We start from the raw sequence: 23,352 nt of genomic DNA on the forward strand, positions 1-23,352 counted from the left end.
AAAATCACGCTTTGTTAAAGCAATTGTTTTGTATCACACACAATAAATTTCCCCCCAAATTTCATATTTTATTTTCCAAGAGAAAGAGCACTTTTCTTGCAGACTACACCTACGAAACTGAAACAAAATGAAAGATTATTTATGATCCAGTGAATTTATAATAATTACTTCATCGAGAGTTTTTAACAGATTGGCTGCCACAAGTATCATGAAAACAGAAACTAACTGCTTTCTTTGCTTTGTGTGTGTAAACTAGGCCACACGTGAATGTCCCTCTTCTAGAAAAAGGACCAAACCAGGTAAGTTTTCAACATTTCACAGATTAAGGTAGTCTTATTCTATTTGATTTCCCAAAAGAAGAACATTCATTATAAAGTATTAAGTTTCATTTAATCCAAAATAGTCATCAAAAAGGTAATTTAGATTACTGAAAGTCATATTACATACACCTTACAGACTATTATGTGTGATTTCTAGTAAATAAAAGGTATAGAACAATAGAGAGTAATTTGAAAAAGAAAAGAGAATGATTCATTTTGAGGAATTGCATAGGTTTAGGGACCTAGGATTAAGGAGAGGATGGGGTCCCAGATTGCAAGAGAGCCTTGTCTCTGCTTCCATGACTTTCCATTTGAGTGCAAAAATGTTGCCACTTATCAGTGACTACTGGAACCTCTGTAACAATCAGTCCAGCTTCCTACCCAGAGGAGCACTAAGCCAGCTGATTGGCTCAGCGCAATCAGACAACAGCCCTCAGCCCAACAGCAGTCAAGGAACAAAGATTGGTGACTGATATTCAGGAAGGAAAGGATGTAAACGAGGCAAGGGGTGGGGGGAAAGCACAGAATCAACCAATACAGACGTCTAGAAAGACACATCCACTCAAAGAAAGAAATGCTTTTACCTGGAGATATTTGGCCAGGGATGGATTTTTTTTTTTTTTAAGGTAAACAAGCATACAGGTTTAAAATTGTCACTGGAGGAGCCCAATTCATATGAACAAACTTAGTAGCTTTACAACTACGTTGAGTGGGCAAGGACCTTTTATATTAACATTTAGAAAATGGAGTTTATTCAATAAATTCATTAAAAGTTGTCCTGTATCCTAAAAACTGTACCTAATTTTAGGGTTCCTGCTTTACAATGATTCCAGTTCTGCGTGAGATTTCAAATTGAAGAGGGAATGGGTGGGGTGCAGAACACATGAAATTTTTACAGCATGGAAATAAAAGTATTTTTAAACCTTCTTGGGGGTGAAGAATTAGGCAAGAAGTAATACGTGGAAACTGTCAAGTGCTTCTCTACACACCCACCCACCAGATACCATCGCAGCCGGGTAGGGGAGTCTCCCTCTTCTTGCCTGACAGCTTCACTTTCTTTGAGGTCTTGAGCTGGTGATCACACTGGCCCGTCATGGTATTTTCAGTTAACAAAGCAGTTACTCAACAGGGGAAAAAGCCACAAAGGAGCAGAGCAGCTGCTGCTGCACCCGTGATGCAAGTGCAGGATGAGCCCCGGGCCGCCACCGCCGCCTCGGCTCCTCCGTGACGTCCGGGAGGGGTATCCCCGGCTCTCAGGAAGTGGTGGCCGCGGGCGGCTCCGCCCCCACGCGACTCGGGGCTGGCCGGGCCGCCGGGTGGCAGAACTGCCCAGCAAGTTGGCAGACGGCTTTCGCCGTCCGACACACGCACGCCCCGCAGGCCGCGCCCCGCTCCCTCGCCCGCGCCTCGCCCTCTTCTCCCGTCACGGCCCGCACCCCCTCTCTCCCAAGGCTCACACCCACTCACCCCGACCCCCTGCGCAGAGCCTGGCCCAGCGCCGCCGGTCACTAGACGGGGTCGAGCCGGGTCCAAGATGGCGACTCCGCCCCCGCCCCCTCCGCACTCCTGGCGGGGTCAGGGTGCCCCCTCACGCGGCGGGCTCGCACCCGAGGCCCGGCTAAAAATATCCAGGCTCGACTATATTTGGTTCGGCCGGATCCCGACGCGGCCGCGCGCACTCCGCCCCGCCCCCAGCGCCCCGCCCCGCCCCGCGCGCTCCGCCCCGCCCCGCCCCGCCCCGCCCCGCCCCGCGCAGCACTGAATGGAGAAGGGGCGGGGGTGACCGAGGGGAACCTACTCCGTTATCTGCGGCGCGCGCCGGCGGCGGGGCCCGGCCAACCGCCGAATTTAGTAACATTGCCTGCGTCAATCACGCGCCTCCTGTGCGTCAGCGCCGCGCGGCTCCAGGTCCTGCTCCCCCCACCCCCCAGTCTTTGAATGGATACAATGGAGCAGCGCCCTCCTTCCTTCCGAGACTGGATTGGAACCCGCAGCAGTGCAGAGGCTCCGTTCCCTCTGCGGGGTCAACTTTCGGAGCATCCTCCCGTGGTCTTCTCCACACCACCCTGTCTGAGTGGAAGTGGAATCGAAGAAATATACCTGTCGTATATATAATATTGTTTTCAAGTTTCTGGTGCTAACTCGATCCTTCGATTCTGAACTGTGTGCTGTCGACAATGGGATCCTCCCCCCACTGCGCCACACACACACACACACACGCAAACATTGGGACATGTCAGAGAAATAGAATGTCACATCTGATTCAAGCGGACTACATGGAGACCATGCCTGTCTGCGTGGTTGCACTCAAATATTTTCTTCTCAAAAATTCCTGTCTCAAAGAGGTTGCTTTCACTCAGCTGCACTTTGGAACTAGGAGAGTTTAACTTTGATAAATTTTTGTTTTTGTTTGCAGCAAGAAATTCACACTTAAATTCATCATTTCCAGGAAGAAACTGCTCTCCCTCACACAGTCGCCAAGGCTTTCAGCACACCATTTCATGACAAATGTGTCCCAGAAGACCAGAGCAAATCCCATGGCGAGGGACTAATAAATCCTGTTGATTGATTTCGAAATATTTAATTTGGCAGATGGGGGGGGCAACCATCAAAAAGCGAAAGTGCGAGCTGAGATTTCCATTTCTGCGGGGGGGGGGAAGGGGGAATGATTTGCAACAGTCAGACCCGCTCAGCTGTTCAACACGTGTGTGTTTGTTTTACACACATTAAGTAGTTTCTGCTGCAGCGTGCACGTGGATGATGGATGTGCACTCAGTTGGGTTAGAGTGGGTCCAGTTAGGATATCCACACCTTAGTATAATGAAATAAGACCTTATCTTCCTGGAGCCATCTGCATCCCAGTGCGAAACACGCACTCAGCAAATGATGCGAGGAGGAGATGGATTAGCCTAGACGCTGAGGGCCAGCGAGGCTTAAACAGCTTTGGAACTGTTGCTTGAGGAAAGCGCAGCTGCACCTCAGGGAGTCTTCGGGCGGGTGCCTGACTCCTGCACACGCTGCCAGGTCACTCGGAGAAGCTGGCTGGCGGAGCCTTCCCTTTCGGAAGAGCTGTCCTCTCCCTTACCCCCTCTCCCTGGCTCCATGCCTCGGGGCAGCCTCGGAGTCGCGCCAGCCGCACTCCTCCAACTCTGCTCCACCCGAGCCTGACAGCTGGGCGGTCCCGCCTGACCCGCCGGCGGGCCGTTGCACCCTCTAGCCGACTCGCGCCCTGGCGAGCTGCGCCGCTGCAAAGGGGTTGGCGGCGCGGGTTCAAAAGGCCCCCCTGCCAGGGCTGGCCGCGCCGCGCAGTTTCCATTGTGCAGCCCTGAGAATGGTCGGGGAACGCGCGCGCGCGCACATGCACACACACACACACACACCCTCCCTCGCACACGCGGAACCGGCTAGGCCAGGGGAGGGAGGAGGAGGGTGACGTAGCGTCCCATGGCGTCACATTGACGTCTCGCATTCCAGGCACTCTATGGAGAGGCCGCTAGGGCTCCTGTGGCATAAATGACGTGCCGAGAGAGCGAGCGAACGCGCTGCCGGGAGAGCGGAGTCTCCTGCCTCCCGCCCCCCACCCCTCCAGCTCCTGCTCCTCCTCCGCTCCCCACACACAGACAAGCTCACACCCGCTCCCTCACTCGCACACACAGACACGCGCGCACACAAGCTCCGCACACACACTCCACTCTCTCCCGCGCGCTCACACCCCTCTCGCCCTGCGCCCTCGCCGGTGCAGAGCCGCGCGGCAGCCGGACGCCCCTCCCGGACTCACTTTGCAACGCTGACAGCGCCGGCGGTGGCCTTGGAGGTGGGAACTGCGGCGGCATCCTCCCCCCTGGTCGCGGCCGGAGCCAGGACGCCTGCGGAACCCCTCGCCGGCACTCTCCCATGAGTCGGGATCGCAGCATCCCCTGCCAGACGCTCGCCACCTCTGGGAGCCGCTGGGCTTGTACACGGCAGCCCTTCCGGGACAGCAGCTGTGACTCTCCCCCAGTACCGATTTCGGGGCAGCTCTCTAGAAACTCGCTCTAAAGACGGAACCGCCACAGCACTCAAGTACGTATGAGATTCGCCCAGTTAATTGGGGGACTTGCTAAAAAGTTGGCGCGCTGGGAAGCGTCGCTCCTGAAATTGACAACTTTGAGTGTGGGGTTTTTTTCCCCCTCGCCTCCTCGCTCTGGCTTTGCTCGCCGAGCGGCCCGGTGGGTTCTGATCTGAAACTTTTCCCCTGTAGCGGGCCCGCGGGGATCTCTGGAGCTCGTGGGATTCCTCCCCCCACCCGAAGAGGCGAAAAGCCTCTAACAAAGAGGAGGACCGGGATTTGTTCAGTAGCAGCTCCAGCGATGTAATTCAGGGTATTTCGGCTCTAGTTGTCATGGTAATGATGCTCTCGGCGGCGGCGGCGGCAGCAGCGGCAGGGAGTTGCAGCTCCGGTGATGAACGGCAGTAATTTTCCTGCCTTTTAACTAGGATTGAAAATAGGGGCTCCGGTGGGTCCAAGTTAATATACCTAATGGTGACTTCCAGCTGCTTGACTCGGAGGAAGCTTGGGAGGGAAGGGGCATGGGCAGCAGTGGTTGGAGTTTGCAAAGTCTCTCCGACGATCTCTGGAAAGAGGGTGTAATTGTAGGAATGTGGCTTATTGTATTGAAACGAGCCTGGGGCTCCACTAGGCACGTCTGCCTGGCGTAGCCTACTTGCCCGTGTACACTTTTCCCTTCAGAGGTAATCGGGTGTAATTGCCGACCCCCGAGCCCGGACACGCGTGGGGATGGTGTTCCTTTCCTTCGGGCCTTGGCTTGGTGTGGGAATGTTTTACTCTTAACTGACGGAACTCGCGCTTTTGGAGAAGTTGCTCTGAGTGTTTTACTCTTAATGGAAATAAATGAAAGTTCTCAGTGGTGAGGGGAGAGCGGTTATGAGAGCGCAGCCTGCGGAGATTGACTACCAAAGGCACCTCTCGAACCCGTTGGAACCTTGGGTCAGTACTAAGAGAGAAAGCATTTGTCCCTTAATTCTAAAGAACGTTCCTGGAGATTGCCTTTTATTTATGCCTCCGGATTCTTCAGAGGGAAGAGCTGCAAGGAGTTTGGTAATCAGAAATGTCGGGCTGTTATCCCAGAGCCTTAGGGTGCCAGGAGGGAGGTTAATGGCAAATCCGTCCTGAGTCTTCTATTCCCACGACGGAGAAATATTTTACAGAACTGAGTTGAGGAAAGAAAAAGCTGCCCAACGCGGCTACTGGACACAATGAATGAAGTTAGAGTTCATCCGAGTTATCTTACCTGTATAAGGTGCTCCTAATGTGAATACCAAAGACTCCTCAGGCCAAGCCACCTCCACACCGGCTCCCTCCCGCCCCGCACCCACCCACTCCCTTCCCTGCGACCGCGCGCTCGCAGAAATTCTCCCCCGCGGTTTGTCTCCTCTCCCTCGGTCTTTCTGAGAATCTGTCTTTCCCTTTCTGTCGGTCTCTCTTCCACTCCTACTGCCCCCGCCCAACCTCCGCCCCCGCTCCCCAGGGTTGGAAACTCCGCGGAGGAGCCCCGGTCACAATGGTGCGTCTCACGGTTTCCTCCACACACTTCACCACGGGGAGGGGAACATGGGGGTGTTCCTTTCGTCTGCCCACGAGAAAGAAAGGAGCTTTGACAGAGGTAGTTATTTCTACCTAATTTACAACCCGAGGCTCAGTGCTCCCGGCCCCGGCGGCCGCGAGCCGGAGCGGCGGAACGTGTTTCCAGGCGCGGAGGCTTTGCCTAGGTAACCGGCCATGGGAGTGGGCGGGGGGTGGGGGTGGGCGTGGGGCTCTTGGCTTGGCTGCAGGAAACGTGGTGTGGCTCTTCCCCGCGAACGCGCGGCGCTCGAGGGGAGCCCTTTCCTTGAGGAGACGCAACCCTCGCCCAGCGGAGTCAGAGGCCGATCCTCGGAGAAAGACTACGCTCGAAAGGACCCAGGGGAGGGCAGGAATGAGGGCACCTACTGCAGGAGGTGGTGGGAGGTTGCTGGAGACCCGTACTGAAAATTCTGGGCGGACGGAAAGCTCGTGCTACAGCCGTGGGAAGATCCGCCCGTGCTTGCGCTAGAGCGAGCGCAAGATTTCCGTACGATCGGTGGGGCAGGTCTGGGGCTGGGGGTGGCAAGGGAATCCCCCGTTTCCTGGCTTTCGAGGGCCTCCCGGACCTGGGGTTCTGATACCCCCCTGTCTTCCTTCAGGCAAGCCGCTGGCTCAGGGGCGGCGGGGGACGAAACTTACACGCCCCTCTCGGCCCGCGCACCCCCGAGGGTTTTTTGGGGTTGTGTTTTGGGTTTTGTTTTGTTTTTTTTTTTCGGTTTCACGTTCCCAACCCTCGAGATATGAATGGGTCCAGACAAAGGGGGCGCTGTAGGCCAGAGTTTGGGGCAGTGGATCCTTTCCCCCAAGGCCCGCGGAGCTGCGCTTCCAGCTACAAAGTTTCGCTGAGGCTGTGCGCAGAGACGCTCGCCCCGGAGCCGCGCTCGGCGCCCTCCGGAATGTGCCCCTTCGGGGCCGCCGGATGGCCCCGAGCCTCGAAGTCGCCCACCCTCAGGGATACCTCCTGCTGGGTGCAGGGGGCCTCCCTCCGCCCACCCCACCAGCCTGGAACTCCAACTGCCTTGTCCCCTTGTTTCCAGCGCGGGCCTATTTCCACTGTGCCCTTTTGTTTGCTTGACCCCTGGCCCCCAAAACTCGCGGCTAATAGAAGCGAAGCTCCATTAGCATTTAGAATGAAAAGCGCAGACTTTCTTAATTCCTCGGGGCATTCACGCATTCGTTCCGGACCTTGTGCATTTCCTATGCAACGTGTAAATTCTGTATGGGGGAGGGGGGGCAATGGAGTTGGAAAACGGCTATTTTACGCTCGTGCACACTCACTGACTTCTCGAATTCGTCGAAACTCTTCCTCAGGTGCTCTTTCTTTGGCTTTCCTGACTTGGTGAGCTCAGAACCAATTGTGGGGACTAGAGAGATCAGTTTCTGGGCGATGTCAGAATGCACGTATTTTTAGCCTAGGTGTTTGGGTGCCACAAAACGGCGGTGAGCGCAATGGGTGCCTAACGACCTTTCTGTGGTTCCCCCCCAAGGCGGTGTGACGCTTCTTGCCCAGGGACTCCGTTCACCTTAAGAACTGCTTCCTTGCCCTTACAATTCTTTGTAATTAACGTAGCATGCATAGTGACCCCCTACCAAACCACCCTCTCCCAATACGCCCAGCTCAGGCCACGACGACCAGCCTGGTCTCACTTTGAGCTCTCTCCTCTCTCCCGGTGCCTGCAGAGCGTACTGCGGAAGAGCGCAGTCCGGCAAGCCCCGGCCCTGAGCCTGGACCCTCAGCGGAGCCAGGCAGCAGCACTGCCACCGCTTCGCCTCGCCGGACGTCCCCGCCTCCTACCCTCTCAGCCTCCGCTGGAGAGATCCACAGCCCCACCATTCAGCGCGCAAGATATCCTCCAGGTAGGTCTGAAGGCATGACCCCCCTATCCCTCCCAAGTTGGGAGAGGTGGGGGTGGGGGAGCCACACACCCAGAAGGCAGGCTGTTCAACTTGCCCAGGGCCAGGACAGTGACTGCTGGCCACGCATTTCACAGCACAGGTGGCTTCCTTGCACGAAGCTCCTCTGGATACCACACCTTGTTGCTACCTAGTGGAGCAGCCAGATTAAATTAAGCGTTGCATTTCTCAAAAATATTTTTCCTAAGAAAAATGTCATACACCAAAAGACTGGAATCTTTTTATACATTTTAATGTCTCCATTTTTGCTCTCCTTTTATATCCAGTTTATGCATGTAAAAGTTATGGGCTCGCTTTGAGCAATACAGAGCATTTATGTTTGTATATAAAACCCAAATCATTTGATGCAGAGGTTGGGATTATTAAAGCGCAGATAGAGGAAAAGAGGAAAAGCATTTGAGCTGAAAACCAAGGAGTAAATTCGAATTGGGCAAAAGAAAGGATTGCAGGTTTGGCTTGTGACACCTCTTTATGCATTTGTTAAAGAGAACAAATGGACTGTGTAATCACCAAGAGATACCAGGTGCCTGGACTGTGTAATCACCAAGAGATACCAGGTGCCTGGACTGTGTAATCACCAAGAGATACCAGGTGCCTGGACTGTGTAATCTATATATGCAGATAAATAGAACTTAGTTCCAAGCAAACTCCTATTCTAGCTGGAAACCTCAGAAAGACACAAAGAAGAGCAATGCATGGGGATTGCCAAGGAAAGATGACAGAAGACTAATGGAGAAATCGTAGAAGTGCTGAAGGAAGGAGAATAGATGGAACATCGGGCAGTGTTCTTTCTTTTAAATCATTAGCCTTTCATTTCACCCCAACAACAAGACAGCAGGATAAGTAATCCTTGAACTTCAAACTAGTGAGTGTTTTTAAGGCCCTTCTTGGAAAATGAAGGCTTGAACTGGCCTCTCCTTATCACTGCTTCTTCCAACAGGCCCTCATCACCCTTTTTCAAGTCAAGATTTCATCCCATACACGCATGACTCAATCAGATTTGGAAATGTGGGTAAGAGAAAGATGTCAAAGGAAATGTGAAGTACTCACTTTTTTTTATTAGTCACAACTTCTATACCATAGACTCCAAACAGAGGTGAAGCATCTGCTTTTCCTCTGGTTCAGAAAAACCAACCACCAGAAACTGCCCATTTTATCATTTCTAGTTAGCCATACAGAAAGGAAATAATTGGATAAAAAAAAAAAAATCAGCCACTAGATCCAATAATTCTCAAGGCCTTCTCATCCTTCTCAACCTCTCTGAACAATAATAAGCATCCGGGATACTAGTCCCTTTGGGAGTTCACATAGTCAACTGGAAGAGAAACTGAACCTACTAAGAAACTGCTTTCTTTTGCAGAGGTACTAATTCTTCTGTCATAAGAAAATTTATAGGCTAACTCACCTAATACAGTAGCTGTAAACTGTTGTCTTAAAACAGCCACTGATGTATTTTATTAGTCAGAATTGGGGGGAAATATATATATATATACTGTACGTGGCAGAGAGCACGTTTGGTGGGTGTTTTGTTGCAGCTGCTGATCTTTCTCTTTGCAGATGGCACAAACTCCCCCGAGTCCATTTCCTGGGCCTATGTTCCCACCTCTCCACCTAGCTGGCTGAAGTCATCAACAGGGTCCAGTTTGTGTAGGCTGTGAGCTGTGTGGAGAAATGGGGAGGGGGTGGGAGAAAGCCACTGCAACGTGTGTAGGTAGGCTCAGTTGGCACTCATAAAATGTTAGAATGTCGGTCTCCCTTGGCCAGTAAGTCCCACGTAGGACACCTTATTTTTTTGTTAACTAACTCGTAGATTTCTAAATCAATGCGTGTGACTTTGGGGACTAGTGGCCTCTTTCCCCAAAAATAAACCAACAGAGCATTCACTGGCTTTCTTTTTGTCCTCCCAACTTGTGGCTGAGACCATCCCCAATTAGTTTATAGGGCTCAAAAACCACTTTGTCAAAACATCACTGGGCTTATTGAAAGAAGGAATCAAATTTCCCAGATCTGGTGGAGAACAAGGACAGGAGAAGGAAGGTGGGCAGAGGGCCCCAGGAGGCCTGGTTTTTGCATTCTATGGCCCCTTTGACAGTCTGTCAGGGATTCTGCTTTCTTCCCCGGGGAAGAAAGTAAAGCATGAAGCTTTAAATCTGTGCTACCAGAGGAGAGAGGGATGGCCCTTCCTCTCCCATTTCCCAGATTAGAGAGCAGTGAATCCAGTGCTACCTGTCAGCTAGGAGAGAGTGCTGACCTGCTTCTGACGGACCCTCTTCCCTGTCCTGCAGATATGCCCTGCGTGCAAGCCCAATATAGCCCTTCACCTCCAGGTTCCAGTTATGCAGTGCAGACCTACGGCTCGGAATACACCACGGAGATTATGAACCCCGACTACGCCAAGCTGACCATGGACCTTGGCAGCACTGAGATCACGGCCACCGCCACCACGTCCCTGCCCAGCTTCAGTACCTTCATGGAAGGCTACTCGAGCAACTACGAACTCAAGCCCTCCTGCCTGTACCAAATGCAGCCGTCCGGGCCGCGGCCCTTGATCAAGATGGAGGAGGGCCGCGCGCACGACTACCACCATCACCACCATCACCACCATCACCACCACCAGCAGCAGCCGCAGCCGCAGCAGCCGTCCATTCCGCCCCCGTCCGGCCCGGAGGACGAGGTGCTGCCCAGCACCTCCATGTACTTCAAGCAGTCCCCGCCATCCACACCCACCACGCCGGGCTTCCCCCCGCAGGCGGGGGCGCTGTGGGACGACGCGCTGCCCTCGGCGCAGGGTTGCATCGCTCCCGGCCCGCTGCTCGACCCGCCGATGAAGGCCGTTCCCACCGTGGCCGCGCGCTTCCCGCTCTTCCACTTCAAGCCCTCGCCGCCGCACCCGCCCGCGCCCAGCCCGGCGGGCGGCCACCACCTGGGCTACGACCCGACGGCCGCCGCCGCGCTCAGCCTGCCGCTGGGAGCCGCCGCCGCCGCCGCCGCCAGCAGCCAGGCCGCCGCGCTCGAGGGCCACCCGTACGGGCTGCCGCTGGCCAAGAGGGCGGCCGCGCTGGCCTTCCCGCCGCTCGGCCTCACGGCCTCCCCCACCGCGTCCAGCCTGCTGGGCGAGAGCCCCAGCCTGCCGTCGCCGCCCAACAGGAGCTCGTCGTCGGGCGAGGGCACGTGCGCCGTGTGTGGGGACAACGCCGCCTGCCAGCACTACGGGGTGCGCACCTGCGAGGGCTGCAAGGGCTTCTTCAAGGTGAGCGCACGCCTCCTCCTGGCGCCCCTCCCCTCTGCAGCCAGCCTCCTCTGCCACCCGCTCAAGTGAGCGTCCAAGAGGGTCCTTCTTCCCCTTCGAGGAGTGGCATTGTTATCCTGTGCGTTCCTGTAGCCCTTCCTAGCACCTTCACACCCACTCTCTTCGGGGGTCTTTAACTTGAGGTCCATTACCGGAGGCCCACCTGGCTGGACTCCAGGGGGCTGTGAACCTCCTGACTTGGCTTTACCTTATGAGCATTTTTCTGGAGAGAGCCTGCAGCAGATTCTCAAAAGGATCCCTGGCCTTAAAAAAAAATGCAAAAGCCTCATTGTAGTCCTCCTCTGTCCATGCAGGGTATCTGAGGGGATGGGGTCTGTGTGCCAGGCGCTGGACATTTGTATCTCATTTAATCCTCATATAAGAGCTGGGACTCTAGAATCAGACAGAGGCGAGATTGAATTCGGACCACCCACTAGCTTTTTTTTTTTTAAAGATTTTATTTATTTATTTGAGAGAGAGAATGAGATAGAGAGAGCATGAGAGTGGGGAGGGTCAGGGGGAGAAGCAGACTCCCTGCTGAGCAGGGAGCCCGATGTGGGACTCGATCCCGGGACTCCAGGATCATGACCTGAGCCGAAGGCAGTTGCTTAACCAACTGAGCCACCCAGGCGCCCCCACTAGCTATTTTTATTAAGAGTATCTTGAAAGTAGGTATTAGTTATCCTTGCTTCTCAGATGAGGAAGTGGAGGCTCAGAGAGGTTATTCAAGTTACCCCAAGACACACACTCAGTGAGAAGGAGGCAGGATGCCAACTCACATTTGCTTGTTCCCAAAGTATACACCCTCTTCGCAGATCTACAACGGCAGAATAGATAGGAGCAACTGGCTGGCTGCAGGTTGGGGCAGCTCCCTCCGTAGAAGAGGGAAGCTGGGGTCTCACCAGTCCACTGCATCCCTGTGCTACCCACAGTGCCAGATGTGGACACTGTTGGTTATCTCATAGACCCAAAGGAGAATTTTACCGTGGGAGGGTCTTCAGCCTCCCTCCATGTCTGACCCCTGAGTAAGCTGAAGCCTATAATGAGAAGCCTGGTGCATTCTATAAAGGGTGATTTAGTGGCATGTTTGGCAGGTCCAGCTGGTTTCTTTCAACGCTTGAGGTCAGTGCTCTTTCTACTGTTAGAGGGGGAAGAGGCCTTGTTCTCTTGCCGCTCTACTTTTGCTTTTGACTCCCAGACGTCTTCAGACACTTAATTCTGTGCCACCCTCCCCACTCCCTTGGCCATTATGTCAGGCATCTGCAAACCCACAAATGTTCTCCCACAAAAACCACTCCCTAGACTCCAGTGCTGCGCAGGGTGGAGGGAAACAGGAAGCTTGATGCTGATTGGGTAACTGGTATTTGGGAGGCCAATAGGATATATCTGGGAGTGTGCTAAAATTAGAGTCAGAACACTCAAATAGGAGTCCTTGATCTGTCACCTACCAATCCGTGACGTTGAACGTGGTATGTCTTTCTAGGCTTCCGTTTTCCAATCAGGTGAATAAAATTCAGAGAAGGGCTATGAGTATTAAATTAGGTAAAGCAGTTATGAACACAGTTTATAATCTTTAAAGGGCCATAAAACAGTAGTTCATTATTAAATGAAAACTACAAAGTATTTATTAAAATGCACATGTGTGTGGTTTGGTATACCTACCAACAAGCAACAGTTATTTTTGATCTGGGGTTAGGCATCATGCGATTAATTAAATTCTGCAGATAAATGAGAAAATGCTTGTGGAAAGACTTCGCAATATGTCAGTGCCATTTAGGAAGTATGCAGAAGTATGATGTTTTAAATGTAGAACCCTCAGCTTAGCCATTTTTTTTTCTGTCTGAACTGCTCAAGCTTTACCAGGGTTCTTTCCAAGTTAACCACATTCCTGTAGCAGATTTCATTTTCACAGTATTTCAGTGGAAATGCTGAAGGGCAATGAAACAGGCAGCCAAAAAGCATAAAAGAAAGAAAAACAATTAAGAGAAGTACAATTAACCCACAAATATAATCACCTCCGAATAATTGAGAGTTAACCAAAATACAGGAGTGGTAATACATTCCTAGTCTAGAAATGTCAATTAATTGTTCCCCAACAGCGTCCCTTCTCTGCAGCAATGCCTTGAAAACAAATCTATACTTGAAAGGGTGGGGGTAGGATGGGGGAGAACCACCCCACAGATCTGTTAATTAAAGGAACAGGAGCAGGTTTTACCCAGTGGCTTTCTACCATTAAATTGAATTCTTTAAAAATGTGACATGAGGTGCAGTTAATGATGGGAATTCAGTGATTGAACCATAACGATCTCTCCCTGTCCTTAAACTGTGCAGGCACACACAAATGTGAGGAAGGTTTCGGGTTATTGGGAAGATGTATACCTGAAGCAAAATGCCACCAGCACTCAAACTGGCATATAGCCTTGAGGATGATGGCAAGAAACAGAGTTTTAGAAATTACTGCATGTCCAATGAAAGAGATCTTCATTCAGGAAACATAAGTTTCCTACCCTTACAGACTGTTGAGAATTTAAATGCAGGAAACTCAGAGATATGTTTGTGTTTTGGAATTTTGCATTTTAAACTAAATGGATCTGGCTTTGGTAGATTTTTAAAGTCACAGAGGCAGTTTAGAAACCATTCCCTAAAATGAAATTAAAAGGTGATACGATGAAAACTAATACATGGGGGTTGAGAATTGCTAAAAGGAAAAGATTAAAAGTAAATCTAGAATTTTGGACCCAAAATAGATCACCAATCCCAAATTATCTGGATTTCTTTCTTTCTTTCTTTCTTTCTTTCTTTCTTTCTTTCTTTCTTTCTTTCTTTCTCTCTTTCTTTCTTTCTCTTTCTTTCTTTCTTTCTTTCCTTTCTTTCTTTCCTTTCTTTCTTTCTTTCTCTTTGTTTCTTTCTTTCTTTCCTTTCTTTCTTTCTTTCTCTTTCTTTTTCTTTCTTTCTTTCTTTCTTTCTTTCTTTCTTTCTTTCTTTCTTTTCTTTCTTTCTTTCCTTTCTTTCTTTTCTTTCTTTCTTTCTTCCTTTCATGCAGCCCAGGCTTACCAAATAAATTCCAACTGTCTGCTCTATTTGGAGTTGTTTAGATTCAGGTAATTTCTGAATAATTTCACCTTAAGTGGTAAATACACATCCACTTGCACAAATGTTTTTAAAAATTTTTTTTTAAAAATCAATCATTTTTTAAAATCTGGAGCATAAAATATGCTTCATTATTTCTCCATGTGTTATTTTAAAATTATATGTGATTCTGAAGAATAAAACATCATTTTATATCCAAGTCCAAGGTTTATGATGTGTTGTTTACAATATGGCTATTTTGATGTCTATGTCAATAGTCATTTATGAAATAACCTATTAATAGGAATTTTTATTGAAAATTTATGGTTCTCACATTTCCTTCTTTTTTTTTTACTCTTTTTGTTTGTTTTTTTCAGATGTGATAATGGTTTTTAGTAACCAATTTTAAGATTTTGCTTTCAAAAATCAGAAATAACCAGTTTACCATACATAGCCTCTTAAGAGAATGTTCTTTTAATACATATTATCTTAATATCTCGAAGATAAAATAAGTGAGATAGGCAGATCAAGTGACAGTGATTTTTGTTGCATAAAAACATTTTCTATATGTCTTAACTAGTCAAGTCCTGATTTTGCTTTTTATGATTTCATTTCTATTGGGGAACAAAGCCAGTTACTGTGATATTTGACTTACAATAGTGATAGCCCACAAAGTACATCCCAGATAATTTTGATTCTATTTTAATAAGGTCAGCAATAATCAGGGGAGTGGAACAAGTAGAAAATTGTTCCCAAAGGGATATTAGAAGTGGAGATAATCTAATCCTCCAAGGTATGATATGTTGACCTGGTAATTTCAGATATGATTTTATCATTCAGACTTGGGTGTCTCCTGAGACTTGCTTCAGAACAATCCGAGATGATTTTCCTTGTCAGCAGCTAACACTAATAAAATTGTTTTTCCTGCAGGCTAGCGTGTTAGGAAATTAAATTTATCTAATTATACGAATTGCACTGTCGCTTTTCACATTGTAATTAAAATACATCTTGTCAGGTCCTGCCTCTTTCCAGAAACTATTCGTTGACTATCTCTGTATTGTGTTTTCTCAGAGAACGGTTCAGAAAAATGCAAAATATGTTTGCCTGGCAAATAAAAACTGCCCTGTAGACAAGAGACGTCGAAACCGATGTCAATACTGTCGATTTCAGAAGTGTCTCAGTGTTGGCATGGTTAAAGAAGGTATGGGTACAATGCTTTTTATTCAGCTTGCTTATACATATTCTCAGATATCACTGAAAAAAATGTTAATATTGATGTTGGGAGGATGAATTTTCCTAGTTTCCCTTTCTTTCCAACATTTTACTTTTATGGTATGTATTACCATTTAAAAATAGCTGAGGACTACTTAATTCTAATTTCTCAAAATCAATAGAGAGCTTGTGTACATACATCTCTGTTCTATTTAAGAAGGAGACTTTTAGGGCTAATTCATTACCAGATGTAAGTATGGGTGACTTTTGTGCTGCTTGTTTCAACTCTCATTAAATCATTATGTGGATATAATTCCGAACGTATTGCCACTTTGAAATGGTTGGTCTTGTTAATGATTGCTCAACTGTAATGTGTTTTGATTCCTTTTTGTGATTTATGGCTCTTCATGGATATCTTTGAAGACATTTTTTCTTTCTTTCTCTTGGCATCAGTTGTCCGTACAGATAGTCTGAAAGGGAGGAGAGGTCGGCTGCCTTCCAAACCAAAGAGCCCATTACAGCAGGAACCTTCTCAGCCCTCCCCACCTTCTCCTCCGATCTGTATGATGAATGCCCTTGTCCGAGCTTTAACAGACTCAACACCCAGAGATCTCGATTACTCCAGAGTAAGTTTTATGATGTCCTACTTTTCGAATGAATGATCAGGTCTCTGTTCATGATACTAGTAACATGAGTTGATTGAATGACTTTGCGCCTGGCACTGGACTAAACAGTTTTCATACCTTTCCTATATTTCTCACTTCATCTAGCAATTCTGGTGCATCCATTGCACCAAATCATTTTTGCCTTATTGGATCTCTAAATGCCTTAACAAATGACCCTGACAGTGCTGCACCTGTCATACCATTGTTGCAGGATTCCTGGTAATTGTGCCAATGAGAATCTGCACAGGTGAATTACAATGTGTAGATTTCTTTTGTGGTTTAAAGGAAGTGACTAGTGCTTTTTTAATATTGTGATCAAACCATCTGGGTGAGCCTCAAGTCATCCTTCAGCAGTTTACCCAATTGCATTGGCACTGATTGACCTGCTGCTTATTCAGAGGGATGAGACCACTGATGGAGAGGAGTGAGCTCTGGTCTTGACATTGGGAGGTGTCAGGGGGACCCGGATGGAACGCTGCTTCTGCTACTTCCTGCCAGTGTCACCTGGCTCCCACTCTTGGCTTTCTCATCCCTACTGTGGAGATGATTATAATATTTAACCCCAGAGGGATGTTTGGAACATCAGCCACACAGGAGTGATGGTTTTGAAAACCATAAATGAGTACCAGTATTGTTACTTAAGTCAACCAAAGCATATCAATATTTGTATCTCTTAAGAGATGTGGTAAAATATCATCAGTTTGAACTCTGAAATTTCCCAGAAATCTGGATAACACGGAGGAGAACCATGAGAAGGGTTTTTCGGAGCAAATGTATAAATATTACTGGAGGGCAGTTTTGAAAAAGACTTAGAAAAGCAAACTTCTAGGAAGGGGTCTCACCAGAGAGGGAAAGAAAGGAAAAAGACCACAATTATTGAGTTATTTCTGCATGCTATACATTGCAGTCTGTTGTCTCATTTCACCATCTAAACAACCGTGAACTGTGAGGATAGCTACCCCCTCTCTAATACAAGAAAACTTAGAAACACAGTTTGCACACAGATGAGAGAGAAAGGCCCGTCCTGGGATCTTCAGTTGGTGGATCTGGCTTGGCAGCTACTACCAGATTGCCCTCCCCAGGTCTAATCAGTATTTCAGACTTCTGATGGAGGAGTTGGCCAAGAGTGTGTGTGTGTGAGTCTGCTATGTGCCTTCCTTCTAGGTTGCAATGTTGACGGAAATGAAGCGGTGATTTGTATACCCGCTGTGATCCTTCTTCCCTCATCCTCACTCTCATTATAGGCTGTGAAGCTTCCTCTCCGCACCTAATCACCAGACTTCGAATGAGAAGCATGGTAGACCCTTAGCACCAAAGGTTGAGGACTCTTATTCTGATTACAAGTAGCATCTCTTAACTAAAGTCAAGTCTCAAATAATAGTCTAACAGAATAATGCAGGGGTTAAGGGCTTAGGCTGTGGAACCATGCAGGCCTAGATGAAAATCCCAACACCGTCATGTAGTAGATGGGTGACCTTGAGCAACCGATTAAACCTTGGAATGCCTCAGTTTCTTCATCTGTGTTATGGAGTAAAAACAATAATATCTACTTCCTGGGGTGGTTTGTGAAGAAGAGTCAATAAGATGATATTTGTCAAAGCTTTAGCACAGTGCCCTGTGCATGTATCTCCCTGACCGACCTTTCTTACTTTACTGTTTGTTGAATGTATGAAAGCTACACATGTCACGGTCCATGTAGCCATACCATTAAGGTTGAGTGTTATCATCCATTTCACAGATGAGGAAATGAAACCTGGGAAAGGTTAAAGGAGTGACATGCCCAAAGTCACCTAGCTGATATTTATCAGAGAGAGAATTAGAAGCCAAGTGTGTTGGACCCCAAAGTCTGTGTTCCTCAATACCATGCTTCACAGTGTCTCTGGTTTCAATGAGAGTGGGTGCTAGAAATAACGACGTCTCCTCCCTGAAGCAACTTTGGGCCTCCCCTTATGCAATTTGTCTGAATTAATGAAGCTGCACCACACTGCGTACGCCAAGCCTGTAGAACAGTCTGACGTTGTTCCAGGGCATTGGAAATCGCTACTGATGGTCAGTCCATAGAACTGAGGCCCCCAGAGTGATTATTTGGCCCCAAATTATCCAATTATTGGTCTACGTGGCCTAATTAGTCATTCAGTGGCAAACCCTCCCCAGCACTTTGAATTGTCCCAGCTGGGAACTGTCTCCACACTGAAAAATCAATCCAGTGTGTTTGCTTGACTCTGCACTATTCAATGTATTAGACTAGAGTCATCATCTTCATCAACAAACATTTATCCAATTTAATTGTTAGCTTTGTCCAAAATAGCAGGCTGACCATGCCAGAGTCTGGGTCACATTGATACTACCTTTGGGGGCCTTGCTCAATTTTGTAAAGCATGTTTATTTTAATTGCATTGTTTTGGAATCAGGTTGAACCTCATAACTTGGATTCTCCTGCTTTTAGATAGCTTTACAAAATTATCAAAACTTGGACCAAAATCAATTAAATTAAAAGACTTTTTAAAAATACAGTGAGTTTTCATCAAAAACTTGGATGAAGGCATAGAAGGCATGCTGATCACATTTGCAGATGACAGAAATCTGGGAGGGATCGCTAATATGATGGATGTCAGTATCAACATTCAGAGTGATTTCGACAGGTTGGAACAGGATGGGCTGAAGCCATCACGAAGAAAGTTAACAAAAATAAATGTGAAGCTCAGCATTTAGAATTTCAAAACATGGGAGAGCCTTGGCCCATCAGTAGTTCACATTAAGAAGATCTTGGGACTTCATTCCATACACTCTCAGTATGAACCAACAAAATATGTGTGGTGGAAGGAAGGGATGCTGAATTACCTTAGGTTGCAGTAATAGAAATATAGAACCGGAACCAAGTGGGGGTGGTCCCACAGGCTCTGTCCTATGAGACCACACTCCAAGGGTTAAGTCCATTCCCAAAGTGGAGTTTAAGAGGGATGTGGAGACACACCATTTCTGGAAATTTGTAAGGGATGATTGGAGGAAATGAAAATATCTAGACAGGAAGAGGGAAGGTTTGGCAGGATTAGGTTACTTTTTTACCCTGTGGAAAGAGGACTGTTGCTCCCAAGGGCAGATCTAGAGGAAGAAGAAGGGGGGCCCCTTCCAGCTCATTCTGAAGATAAGGATGAGCTCTCTTAGCTGCAAGAGCTGCTGTGGAAGCATGAGTTCATCAACACACGAAATAACTAAGGAGAACACATAACAGGATTTCTCACAAGCAGAGAAGTTATTTTGAATATTGAATTCCCTCCAACTCTTAAGATTTTACGATTCTGAGGTTTACCTCATTATTCCTAAATGCAAGTAATCTTCTATTTATATGACTTTAGATATATATGTGTATGTGTGTGTGTATGTGAATATGTTAAGTAACTAGTTATTTAACAAGATTGAACTTGCTTTGTTCTCTTAAAAACATTACCATAAAATGAATGAAGCAAAATGAATTTATTGAGTGCCTACTTTGAGCTAGGCACCATCACATATGTTCTTACATAATTTCATTTAAGCCACAGCTTTATGTGCTATAAGTTATGGTTTCCATCATTTATTTAGAAAGGTCATTCATTGAAACTCAGTTTTCATAATCCCTTCTCCTTCTATACATTCGCATAGAACGGGAGGTGACTTTGAGATCATCTAATCCAACCGCCATATTTTCAGAGGAGTAAACAGAGGCTTCCAGGGCTTAAGGGTCTTGCCTAAGGTCAGGGGCAGAGTTAGTGCTAGATCTGAATCTCATCACTCAAGGTATTGAGTTCCTATTTCACCATACTGCCACGTCTCTGTAACGCAAATCTACTAGTTGTTTTTTTTTTTTTTTAAAGATTTTATTTATTTATTTGAGAGAGAGAGAATGAGAGACAGAGAGCATGAGAGGGAGGAGAGTCAGAGGGAGAAGCAGACTCCCCGCCGAGCAGGGAGCCCGATGCGGGACTCGATCCCGGGACTCCAGGATCATGACCTGAGCCGAAGGCAGTCGCTTAACCAACTGAGCCACCCAGGTGCCCCTGTTTTTTTTTTTAATAGAAGCTTTATTAGGTTTTTAAAATTATAATAATAGTAATATATACCCACTGGTTTTTTTAAAAGGCAAACCATTTAGAAGAAGACAAAGTGAAAAATGAAAGTCTCCTCTTCCTTTATTCCTGACTAATCCCACTCTTCAGTGGTAGCAAATGTGAACATTCTAGTGTGTGTCCATAATTTATTACATTTTAAATAAGAATTTGCCCTGTAGGGTTTGAGTCAGACAGTTGATTTGACCAAGACAATTTGTTGACGATGCCAGTTTTCCCCATGAATCGGGCAAATCGAGAAATGAGACAATGTTTGCCAGATAGGTACGTTCTAACCGTGGTCCGGCATGTGTGCCTCTAAGGTCGTGAGTGAGTGGTTTTCCTCGTTTGTGGGAAAGCGAGGTGGAGGAGTTGCGTTCCAAGTCACAGAGGGAATGAATGCATGCATGTGTTGGAGGCCAGAAAGAGAGGCTCCTCACTCTGGGAAGTGTTCCTGGCTCTGGGACCTTCACTTCTCCTTGGGCCAAACTTCTCTCCTTCAAAAGTGAGCTCAGATCATTGTATATCAGTGCAGTCAAAACATGTCACGTTTGATTTGTTGCTCCTCGAAATGTAGCTATTCTCTGCCCCACAGTTGCTTTTAATTTAGCAATACAAGTATATATAGATACCGGGCCTGGCTTCAGAGCCTACATAATTACTAATGAGAAAATATACTTAACGTCCTCATTAGGTGGTCATTTCAAGTATTTTTTCAGGAAACTGGGATGCTTCTTGGTAATTGGTGTCACTTAGGGTAGTAGCAGAGTCCAAATAGAAGAGATGCTGCTTGGATAAAACCAGGCACCAGCAAATGTCATTTAAATATGTTAACAAGATAGCCTGAGAAACAAGGTGGCGAACACATGTTAGACTACAAAGTAAATAGTATAAAGACTCTGCAAAGAGAATGGATGCATGAAGCTACTCAGAAGACCCTCTCAAATTGCCACAATGCACTAGATGATTTCAGGCCAGCTCCTGTGCACAGCGGGCCTCAGCTCCCTTGTCTGAATGGTGAGGAGATTGGACTAAATGCACTTGCATGATCTCTCCCAGCCCTGTCATTCTCTGTCCCTCTGCCCATTACCCCTGCTATAATTCCACTGTGGGTGGTGTGGTGCCCAGGAAGACCCAGGGTGTTTGCTTAAAAATTCAGAGTCCTGGGCCACACCCAGACCTACTGAATCAGAACTGGGAGGGGGGGAGGAGGCAGACAGGAATCTGCATTTTAACAAGTGCCTTGGGTGACTTGTTGCCGTACTAAGGTTTGAAAACCACCAATACAGTTTAATAAAAACAATCCAATTTTACCTCAAATCTCCGGTTTCCCAGATTTTTCTTGGGACTGAGAAGGAATGAGGATAGACATATAAATTTTCAGAAAGTAACCAAGTCGTTTAACAAATACTTATCGAATGGCTACTGGGTGTCAGGCAGTGTTCCATAGCAGTGGCCACGCTGTTAAAGAGTGGACACAGTGGACGCTGCCCTCCTGCGTGCAGTGGACAGGGCATGAAGGAGAGAGAAAGTGAGCAAAGGTATAACTGTTGTGACGTCATTAGCGGGAGGAGAAGTCGGTTGTTTTGTTTGTTTGTTTTGTTTTTTAGCAGGGGAGGTGGTTAGAAAAGAAAAATGGCTGGGGGGGAGGGGGAGAACATATTTGTTGCCTTTTTTTTTTTTTAAGTGTCACTTTTTAAAGTGTAAAAACCTAGGAATATATCTACATAGTCTGGCTCATATAATGATCACATCTAAAATGTATAAAGAAATAGAAAGACCCAGGGAAAAGTAACATTCTGAGGGGAGATAAAAGTTTCTTAGGACATTTTACATATTCAGCCTGGACTGGCAATGAGATAGAGGAAATACCAGATTCCATTCTGCTCTGAAAACATCACACTGCGAATGTCCCAGGGCTGGCATTCACGGAGGGTCTCACTTAATTCCCATTCGAACAACTTATTTTAGGCCCTTTAGGGTTGTTGATGAAGTCGACCTGCACGGCCATAGTGTTGCTATATGCAAAATGGAGACTCGTTTAAGTAACTTCTGTTGATATTTTCAGCTCTAGATTCTCATTCTAGGTTATTCAGAGAAACTTCCATCGGACATTACCTGTAGCCTCTTCTAAATGGTAGTAAATGTAATACTGTGCCTTTGACTAGAGGTAAAGCCATATTTTGGATGGATGGATAATTCACATAGGCTGGAATAAAAAGCCTAAACAGTAAAAAAGATTCATTTTTTAAAGTCTTTCTCTATTTGGCCTAAATTCGATGGGAATGATTGATAAATGAATATTTCCATATTTTCTCTGGTGAACCCCAAACCTGCATAGCCCAGAGGCAGAGTGATATAGGGGAGCCCAGAAGCAGAGAATGGGGATCTGATTCTTCTAACCCCAGATCCAGTATTCCTTGGTGAGATTTGATAAAAACTGCTAGGCCAGGTGAGAAAGGATCCAAAATGTTTTGTTCTGTTTCTTTAAATCATGTTCAGTAGAGGGGATATTTGGTTGGTCTTTTCCCCTACCATTGGGTGCTGACCCACTGGTCACCTGAATTGAGGCTGAATCCCGTTTGGCCCCAGAATTCTGGAACGTGGACCAGAATCACTGCAGGTGAAGCCCAGAGGGTCTGGCTGGAGTCTGGCATGCCAGGCCCGCTGGCTTTTCTCCTTGCTGGACTCCATCAGAGACAACGGCACATGCAGGGTAGGCAGGGTCTACATCTCCCTGTGTGCAGGATGCATGAAATGTGAGCCCAGCAGGGACGGAGGCCTGCAGAGGATGCTGGGTGGAAGCTAAGCACTCTGGAGGATTCTGAGCAGATATTGAAAGCAGAGAGATTATTGAGTTGTGAGCCATGGTTTCAGGGAAGTCAATGCAGGAATGGGCTATTAGGTCCCATTCCCAGGGAAAAGTTTACAACCTTTGGTCTTTTTCTCTCCATTTAACACACTATTTTAAGACAAAATAATGCTGAATCAGTGTCAAATTCTAGGCAGTAACATCATACCTGGTATGATTAGCAACATTTAGAATCATCGAATGCAAGAGCCATCATATGGAACATTTGCCAGGATAGTTGATAGTCTGGGCCATAAAACACACCTTAACAAAATTAAAAGAAGAGGAAACAGATAATGTCTGCCATCAAACCACAATGCAACT

General features: G+C 47.4%; 1 protein-coding gene and 1 long non-coding RNA gene across 5 annotated transcripts in view; one reads left to right on the forward strand and one right to left on the reverse strand.

The window, feature by feature from the left end:
- The window catches only part of LOC135362668 (uncharacterized), a 46,625-nt gene extending 44,664 nt beyond the window's left edge, over positions 1-1,961 (reverse strand). For both annotated transcript variants that reach the window (XR_010407609.1, XR_010407608.1), the window contains exon 1: positions 1,788-1,961. This is a non-coding gene — a long non-coding RNA (uncharacterized LOC135362668). The remainder of the gene's footprint in view (positions 1-1,787) is intronic.
- A 1,897-nt stretch (positions 1,962-3,858) lies between these two features.
- Positions 3,859-23,352, forward strand: part of NR4A3 (nuclear receptor subfamily 4 group A member 3) — a 36,562-nt gene continuing 17,068 nt past the window's right edge. Inside the window, exons 1-6 of one of the 3 annotated variants that reach the window (XM_064580126.1) lie at positions 3,859-4,382; positions 7,624-7,800; positions 10,143-11,107; positions 15,287-15,416; positions 15,881-16,053; positions 17,257-17,749. In XM_064580126.1, coding sequence (XP_064436196.1) covers positions 10,145-11,107; positions 15,287-15,416; positions 15,881-16,053; positions 17,257-17,286 — 1,296 coding nt within the window. In that variant the 5' untranslated portion in view covers positions 3,859-4,382; positions 7,624-7,800; positions 10,143-10,144 and the 3' untranslated portion in view covers positions 17,287-17,749. Of the gene's footprint in view, positions 4,383-7,623; positions 7,801-8,797; positions 8,870-10,142; positions 11,108-15,286; positions 15,417-15,880; positions 16,054-17,256; positions 17,750-23,352 lie in introns of those variants that run through there. The other 2 variants (XM_064580125.1, XM_054509324.2) reach the window with 2 other exon arrangements.

This window comes from Mirounga angustirostris, unplaced genomic scaffold (genome assembly GCF_029215605.1).
Source record: "Mirounga angustirostris isolate CCGP_5_RB_7025 unplaced genomic scaffold, mMirAng1.0.hap1 SCAF_15, whole genome shotgun sequence".
NCBI classification, from domain to species: Eukaryota; Metazoa; Chordata; class Mammalia; order Carnivora; family Phocidae; genus Mirounga; species Mirounga angustirostris.